Below are 9,021 nucleotides of genomic sequence, written 5' to 3' on the forward strand. Positions count from 1 at the left end.
CCTCCTAAAACTCATAACTTTTACAATCATAGAAAGAAAAAACTGTCTCTAAGAAATGTATTTTTAACAACAGATTTGTTAATACTATATTTACTGAAAGTTTATATATTCGACCCAACCATTTCTTTTAGTGAGTCTTGCGTAGAATCCTATCATCAACTATCAAATATTTTCGACTGTTCTCCTAAATCTTAAAAAAATAGAATAGTACCCGAGGTCAAATCACGTCCCGAGTGATTAAATACTCACTTGCCAAACCAACGAGGTCAACCGGCAATATATTCATCGGTAGGGCGTCATTGTCAGTAAATTTCGAATAAATAAGTAGGTCCTACGAAGCATAAATATCGACCATACGGTGACACCAACTATATTTGTAAGCACATTCACTCGCCATCCATTAAGTGGGTGTCAACCCTATCCTGGACCTCGTTTTCTCTCTCTCTCTCTCTCTCTTATTCTGATTCCTTCTCTCTCATATATATTTCTCGCCCTCTCGTACACAGATGGTCGAGCAGTAAGTGTCGCATAAAGTCTGTTTTTATTCGCAACGCTGACGAATTCAATAACGCGGCTCGGTTCGTATGGGACCGTGTAACGCGTTCCGCGTTAGAAGCACGGACGCATGTAACGAGTTTCATATGGACGGGAAAGACCAAAAGGAAATGAGAAAGTAGGAGTGAGAGGGGTTGCTAGAGAGCCAACTAACCCTACCGTCGTGTCAGAGTAATGATGAAATATTGTAGGGCACCTTCTCCCCCTTTTGATGTAACTAGGCATATGTATGTGTACATATATATCCATGTGTATGTTTGGGGAGCCCCTCAGCCACTTCGTGTTTGCCATCAAGACACCCCTTGCAATTTTGATGTAACTACACGAGAGTCCCGGGCCTCCCCGAATAACCCGAAATCGCGCTTCAAGGGTTTCCTAAGCCACACCTAGGTTCTATCTCTTGCCGACACCCTTCATGTCTTTTACGTCCTCTCTTAAAGGAGTTTAACGACACTCTAGATGAACGTTGTCGGGTATTATATATTCTGCTCGTTACAAGCAAGAATCAGGTGATGAGAATTATTATTGTTAGTGTTATTGTTATTATTATTAGCCCCCTTGATTGTGGAAAGCTAAGTGCATTTTCAGATGTATACTAGGGTGATAATGACAAACCTAAATATTTGTTTTCAACTCGGGCCACCGCTGAAAATGTTTACTTTTAGCAAATAAAGGGACACGTTTTTTTTATATAAAAAATCTCATCTTTCCCTTAAGAAATTTTTAATTGTATAACCTTTAAAATATTTTGTATTAAAAAAGAAGGAAAAATTATTTTAGGAAACGATTTTTAGAATATGTACGGTATGTAGTCGCCAACGTATTTAAGCATTTCACCATTATTACTGTCTAAACCAACAGAACTATGATTTTTAACTTCTTAATTATGTCCTTAAGATTAGAGGCATAACAGACTCTCTCAATTGGGTTTTCTAGTGTATTGTCTTCTATGTATATGGAAGTCGTGTTACCCTATAGCTTCACCTCCTAATAAACTCATATAGTATTTCATCCCTTGCTATTTCTCATGCCGCCAAACTCTGTACTTTTACCTCCCTTCATATTGATCAACGCCATTTATAAAACAGTTTCTTGTTTGTTTCATAGTCATTTTGTATTTTTTTTTTAAATTTTATCTTTATTTTCCTTTGCCAGTAATTTTACTTTCCCCTTTTTGTATGTGTAATCATTTTCAAGTATATGTTTCTCCTCATCACTAAGACCTGAGATTTTCAACTTTCTTTTATGCGCTTCTTTCTTTTCTTTGGCGGCTGCTTAGATTTCATCATTCTACCTCGAGTAAAATATCATTAATACATTATATTTATAGCTGCAAACAGTTGACAACTATGTTGACTACTACATTGAGAAAAACAATGTAATTCCTGTTGGGAAACTTCAAGAGCTATGTGGCGCGTCCTAATATTAATTGATTAGAAAAAAACACGTGTTCACTTTTTTGGGGGATCCAACACAATTTGGATTCGTAGGCGAAACACTAAAAGGAGTGTGATGAGGACAACGGGATGGGAAGAGCAAAAGTAAACTAGAGGGAATGATGGTAAAAAGAATGTAATGGGTATGGATTAAAGACAGTGGCGTAGTCAGTGGGTTGGCTTGGGGGTTCAAGCCCCCCCCCCCCACCTGAAACGAAGTATTTTCATAATTTATTTTCCTTTTCCTCCACTCTTTGCCTATACAAAAACCCGAAGCCCACTCCGAAAAAAAATCGAAGCCCCCCCCCCCTGAAAAAATCCTGGCTACGCCACTGATTAAAGAGAAGGAAAGCATAGTATATAACGGAAGAGGAATAAAATAGAAGAGGATAGAGAGAATTATGAGGGCAATGATATAAGATTGACAAGGACAAAGAGAGAGGTGGCGATCATTAAAAGGGAGGAAGTTATAAGAACTGAGGAAGAAAAGGCAAATAAAATAAAGGCGTTGATGAGTAGATTGAAAGAGGTGTGAAAATAGTAAGAGGAGAAGAGGCGATACTGAGTGTGAAAATAATTTGGCAGAATAAATACAAAAAGGTAGAAGGGAGATGAGCACATGCGTAATAGGGGAGAGGTAGTAATTAGTAGAAAGAGATTAGTGATTGGATTTCAGGATGGAAGAGGAAAATAAGGTAGTTGTGTAAGAGAGCAACAAGGGAGATTATATAGGGAAGTGAGTGAAGTGGGGGGCAAAAGGAGCTAGGGTGAAGGGGATGATTGCAGATCCGATGGGTGAGAATTGAGAGCCGCATGGGGCGAGAGGGGGATCTTAGAAGAAGAAATAACCATAAATAGTAAAGTGAAATATATAGTCATTAAAAAATTCTCTTTTAGGATTTCATAAATATAAACATGTTAATTAGTAATTTTCAGATAATATGAAAATGCAGTCTCTTTAATGCTTATATTGTATGCGGTGAATTAAAAAATTAACACAGTTGCTACATGTGTCAGAGAACCACGTTCTCGGTATGGAAAAAATGCGGCGGTGGCTCATAAATAATTTGTAGGAGGTCGCTCTTGGCAGTGGTTCACGCTAGTGACGCCGCTCACGTGTTGCACAATTATGCACAGCAGTCAAGCACACTTGTACTTTCCGCGCCTCTGTCCATTTCACTCTTTCGTCCCTCTAGTTTGATATTTAATATACTTTCACTGCGAAAGCCGATTTCCTAAATTTCATGAATGCTAAATTATCAATTTAGAAATTGTAACATCTGTATTTTTCGCAATCGTGATTCAACTTAGCTTGAACTAATAATCCATGATTTTCTATAGCAATTTTTACGTAGACTCTGATTTGATATAAATCATTTTCTGCGATTAAGTAATTTCGGAAGTAGGAATATTCAAATCAGCTTGCTGAAGTCGAACTAATTTAATTTTCATTAACTATCACTGTTCCACGTGCAATGGAGGGTGACTTGAACAATTATTCGAGTTTAATCGGGAATGCTTTAGACCGTACTGAGCTTAATCTTATAAAATAACATGATTCCATTTGAATGAGCGTAAACTTCCCCTCTTGTAGGCGCGTGCCAGTGGCTAGAGGGTAGATGGGGAATCCCTCGGTAATAGAGTGGATGAGAAAGCGCAATTCAGTTATTAAACTTAGCCACTAGTATGGCCCAGTCGGGGCAAATGAGCAAATCAGAGAATTGTTATTTATGTCTGCAATAAAGTGAAGTAAAAAGTGTGCCACTTAACTTCTTTTAAGCCATTTAGAAAGACTTTTATTATTCTGTACCTCTTAAAACTGTAGTTAGCAGTCATTTTTCTAGACATGTATCCTATCCTACCACCATCATCTTCCTAATTGAAAATATTTCTATATTTGTCTTCTGTATTTTTGATATATCAAATGTGTTTCCTTTTTGCCAGGTTGGAGCGCTCGTCTGTTGGTAGAATTACCTTCTGTTTAAAATAAAATACCTCACTTTAAAATAATGTGAAATTTAAAATGTTGTATTACCAAAAATAATAGTTTAATTTTTATGAACAATTAGTATTAGTATCACTTTTAAAACTGCAGCTATTATTGCTACTAAGTTGTTTTTGACCAAAGTTGCAGCTAAAAGTTAATGTCATTCAAAGTAGAAATCTGAAAAAAGTTCAGGCAAATTGTCAATGGTATAAAGTACTTATCGTCATGCAAGTTATTAAATTAAAAGCAGTTTGCTTCAATAACTACTGTTCTTGAAACAATCTAAACTTCTTAATCAATAATTTGCTTCTGTAGTAGGTTATACTTGATATAGTTGATTTTTCGACTACTTAATATGTTTTGCCAGCAAGTTCCCTCGTAATTGAATAATTCAAGTATTTGGAATCATCTAGTTTCAATCTAATTGATCAAATTATGATTTTGTATATATTTTCTAGAAAATTTTCCGCTTGGACACTTCGGATTCTTTGAAGCTTCTCGTTTGATCAGGAAGTTAAGCAGAGTGTATTTATCAGATTTCCAGCTGTTTTTAGTCTTGAACTAATACTAAATTGCAGATTGTAGCAAATTCAGTTATTATTCTGTTCACCGCACTGAAAGATTTTTGGGACATACAGTATGTACTCGTACATTACAATGGTCCAAAAGAGCATTTTATTTATTGTTGAATTTTAATGCTCTCACCCTCCCCCCCTGAATTTGTTCGAATCTGAATAAAAAATTGATATTTAGAGGTTCCACAGACGTCACGAGGTTAAACATGTATTTCCAAAAGGAAAAAATGACGTTTTGTAAATATCCCACAGGATTGCCAATATCAGGTATGCCGAGTTGCCCCCCAACTTTTATAATCACAATAGAGTTCCAAAAACCTTCAGAAGTAAAAATTGTGTTTTGCGAGTTTTTGGCGCTCATTTTCATTTGTTACGGTTGATTTTAGCATAAAATGTTTGTCATACATAAAGTATCACTTTTAACAGATAATCGCATGTTTCAAAAAATGATTTATATTGCTTACAGTAATTTTGATTTAATTTAAGTTTCTTAAGTTAAAGCGGGGAAATAATTAATTAAAATCTAAGAAATCTGCACTATCATCGGGGATGGTAATTACCGATCAGATGGAGATATTAATCACATTGCGTGAAAATAGAAAGCTACGCGATCGATCTAAGATACCCCTCAAATTCAGAATTTTTCATTTTTCTCAAATTTTAATATTGAATTTTATCTGTGAAAAAAAGATCTCTCTCCTTCGCTCCGCTGGAAAATGTACCCAAGTCTACCGACTGCCAGTGGGGTGCTCTTATCTCTAAGATATTGGAGAGATCGAAAGAAGAATATTTTTTCAGAGAGATGCCAACGGTCTGCAATTACACAAAACCTTGACGTTTGGTATGTCTGTGAAAAAAAGCTACTTTCGATCTCTTCAGTAGTGTAGTGGTAAGAACACCCGACCGGTATTCGGTAGACCTGGGTTCGTTTCGCCATGGACCGAAGGGCAGGGATCATTTTTTACATATAAAATTCAATAATTGATTAAAGTTAACAACAATAATTGTTCAAAAAATTATTTATTATTATTATTCAAGTTGCGGTTCTTTCTGAAACGTTTTGTGAATAATCCCTAATGATTTAAAGTTAATAAAAATAATTATTTAAATAAGTTCTTATTGTTCACGACTATCTTCTTTTAGAGTAATACTAGAGGGTTGAAGATTTGTCTAAAATTTCCAAATTTTTATCAACTTAGAAGAGAGGTGAGAATTAATCAAAGTTGAGAAACATAGTTTGTTTAGGCAATTTATTATTGTTTATAAGTGTCTTCTCTTAGAATAATCCTAGAAGTTATTGCAGAACTCCTAATAAATATATGGAAATGCTGTCTTTTTACCATCAGCTATAATTTTTTATTTTTTACTTCAGAAAAAAAATATCCTTTAATAATGACTTGTTATTTTTTCATAACTAAAACGAAAGACAAAAGTCGAAACCCGTATAAATAATAGAAAATTTCAAGCATTGCTCTAAGACAAGATAGTTATAAAAAATAATTCATTTTTTTAAACAAATAATTTAGTCTTTTTCATTAATTATTACATAATTTTAAGTGTAAAGTTGAAAAAAGGCTGGAAATTTCAGAAAAACCTCAACCTTCTATCATCACTTTGAGGAAAGAGAGTTATAAACAATAATACATTGTTTGAATAATATTTTTAGGACTTTAATTAATGATTTCCTTGTTGCAACTGAAAATCTGATACCAAGTTAGAAAATTCAGAAAAAACACCATTTTCTAATTATACCGTAAGAGCAAATTGCTAGATACAACAACGATTTATTTTCAAAAATTTGAAACATCCGAGCATCAGTATGAAAACTTGCCAAACCCAATTTTTCACTTGTAGGGGTTTCTTGGGATCCTATAAAGTTGTTAAGAAACATGTTAAGGGACAACTCGATATATCTAATATTGACGATTCTGCCAAAAATATACAAAACAAACAAATTCGTATTTATTTTTTCTTGATTCGAACACAATGGGGGCGTAAAAGCATGAAAATAAAAAAAATTTAAACCGCCCGAATGTACACCATAGAAGATTGTCATGTACCAGAAATACATACCAATCTTTGATCTCCACTAACTTGACGAGCGTTTCAAACCGCAACCCTAAAGAATTACTCGGGCAATCGCGCGAATTAAAAGTACGTGGGTTGTTTATTGCAGATGAGTCATCCTGGAATGGAGAGTCTGGACATGCTGGACCCAGCCAACTCGATGACGACCTTAACCCCGATGTCGGACAGCTCAGGTGGTGGAGGGGGAGGCGGCGGTGGACATCACGGTGGAATCCACGGACCATCAGTTTACGGCGGTATGAACGGAATGATGAGCCATCATCATCACCATAGCAACATTGGCGGCAGCGTACCTCATCCCCATCACCATCCGGCGATGGCTGCAGCCGCCGCGGCTGCAGCAGCGGCCGGACTCCACCCAGACGCGGATACAGATCCGCGGGAACTTGAAGCCTTTGCAGAAAGGTTCAAACAAAGGCGCATTAAACTTGGAGTTACGCAAGCAGATGTTGGAAAAGCATTAGCAAACTTAAAGCTTCCTGGAGTTGGGGCCCTATCCCAATCAACGATATGCCGTTTTGAATCTCTCACACTCTCCCACAATAACATGATTGCCCTCAAGCCTATTCTTCAAGCCTGGCTTGAAGAAGCTGAGGCTCAGGCGAAAAATAAACGTAGAGATCCAGACGCTCCGTCGGTTCTGCCAGCTGGTGAGAAAAAACGCAAGAGGACCAGTATTGCTGCCCCGGAGAAGAGGTCTCTGGAGGCATACTTCGCTGTGCAGCCGAGACCCTCCGGGGAAAAAATAGCGGCGATTGCTGAAAAGTTGGATCTAAAGAAAAACGTGGTGAGGGTCTGGTTTTGCAATCAGCGACAAAAGCAAAAGCGCATGAAATTCGCGGCTCAACATTGACCCGAGGGCGGCTTGTGACAGCAAAACTGACTGTATCCGCCGCCGAGTCTCGAACCCAAACCAGAACCATTGAGTGAATATCAGGGCTGGCCCTGAATTTTGGATTACGCTCTGGATGAGGAAGGGGGTAATGATTATTTGATAATTATTGGTTTCATGGTCCCAGAGTTCGGAGAGTAGTCTAGGTGGTTTTAGGGGATCGAGAATGTTCGGCGGGTTATCAGTCAGCTGTTACAGGCTATACTCGTAAATATGGGATGTCTGTACACACGGAAAACCGCGAGTTTAGGGTCGTTTTATGCGATTCCGAATGGTCATGGATGGAGTTTGGACTGAGAATCGATTTATGGAGATAGGGTTTAGGTTTGGATTTATGGTAAAACTAGGAGGGGGTAAATTTAGTTTTTGATTCTGGGAAGACTGAATTTATTATTTTATAATTTGACTTTAAGGAACTTCTATTGATAATTGCTGATTTTTTATTTGAGTTTAGAGTTGTAAATTTTGAAAGAGGTCAATCTTTGTTGCTCCATTCTGGAAAATTGGAGCTTATAGTGACCTAATGTCAGATTCGAAAAAAGATTGTTTAACACACTGGCGCTGAACTTTCTGCTTTATTTAATCAGAATTTTGGAAACAGTGATGAGTCAATAGTCTATGCTTAAAAAAGTTAAGAATTTTGGTTGAATATCTTTGATTTTGAAGGTGTAGAAATATTCAATATTGCCAGAATTGAGAATTTTTTTAATGAACTTGGAATTAATTAAGAAATTTTATTTTGAAAGAGTCGAGTTTAAGATTTTTAGATTTTTTCGGATAGAACTTGGACTCGTTGATTCTGAAAGAATTACTGACAAATTGTTTCAATTTTTCCTCATTTTTATTCAATTGGCTGGAAAAATCAGGAAGTTTCAAACATTATATTTTACTGTTTTAAATGCTTAAGGGCTTGTGATACTTACAGTTTCCCCGGCTTTTTTTCCACGAAAATGAAAATTTTTAAAAACTGAATTCGGCGATGCTATAAAATATCATAACGGAGTCCCCGGACTCTTTTTTGAGGAATAATAACAAAAAAATGTATTGTGCTAAATAAAAATTTTATGTATTTGCATTATTTTGAGGTTACGTCGTTTTTCATCTCTGCCTTTCCGATAATCTGGAAATTATTTATGAAATAACGCTCGGGTGATTTATGGAAGAAACGCTCGGGTGAATTGTAACACACATAACCTCGAAATAGACACGCACGTTGTTAGCAATATCAAAAATTTTTTGATAAAAAAAACACAAAAAGAGTGTGTGGGGTCGTCTCCGTTAGCATGTTCGCTATCATTTCCCAGATTTTGAAGGCAAAATATTTCTTATCCTAGGAGAAAAGCCGGGGGAATTTAAGACTTAAAGAATCGGTACTATTTCCTAAGCGATATGCAAATTAATCACATTTTGGTAAATCAAAACTTTTTAAAATTAACCTACAAAAAAGTGTGTGGGGACGTCCGTTAGCATGTTTGCTATCATTTCCCA

The 9,021-nt window shown here is 36.3% G+C and overlaps 1 protein-coding gene across 1 annotated transcript in view; it reads left to right on the plus strand.

The window, feature by feature from the left end:
* LOC117167781 (inhibitory POU protein) overlaps positions 1-7,494 on the plus strand; it is a 66,877-nt gene extending 59,383 nt beyond the window's left edge. The window contains exon 4 of the mRNA XM_033352957.1: positions 6,730-7,494. Coding sequence (XP_033208848.1) covers positions 6,730-7,494 — 765 coding nt within the window. The remainder of the gene's footprint in view (positions 1-6,729) is intronic.
* Positions 7,495-9,021: the final 1,527 nt, after the last annotated feature.

This window comes from Belonocnema kinseyi, chromosome 2, assembly GCF_010883055.1.
Source record: "Belonocnema kinseyi isolate 2016_QV_RU_SX_M_011 chromosome 2, B_treatae_v1, whole genome shotgun sequence".
Classification (NCBI taxonomy): domain Eukaryota; kingdom Metazoa; phylum Arthropoda; class Insecta; order Hymenoptera; family Cynipidae; genus Belonocnema; species Belonocnema kinseyi.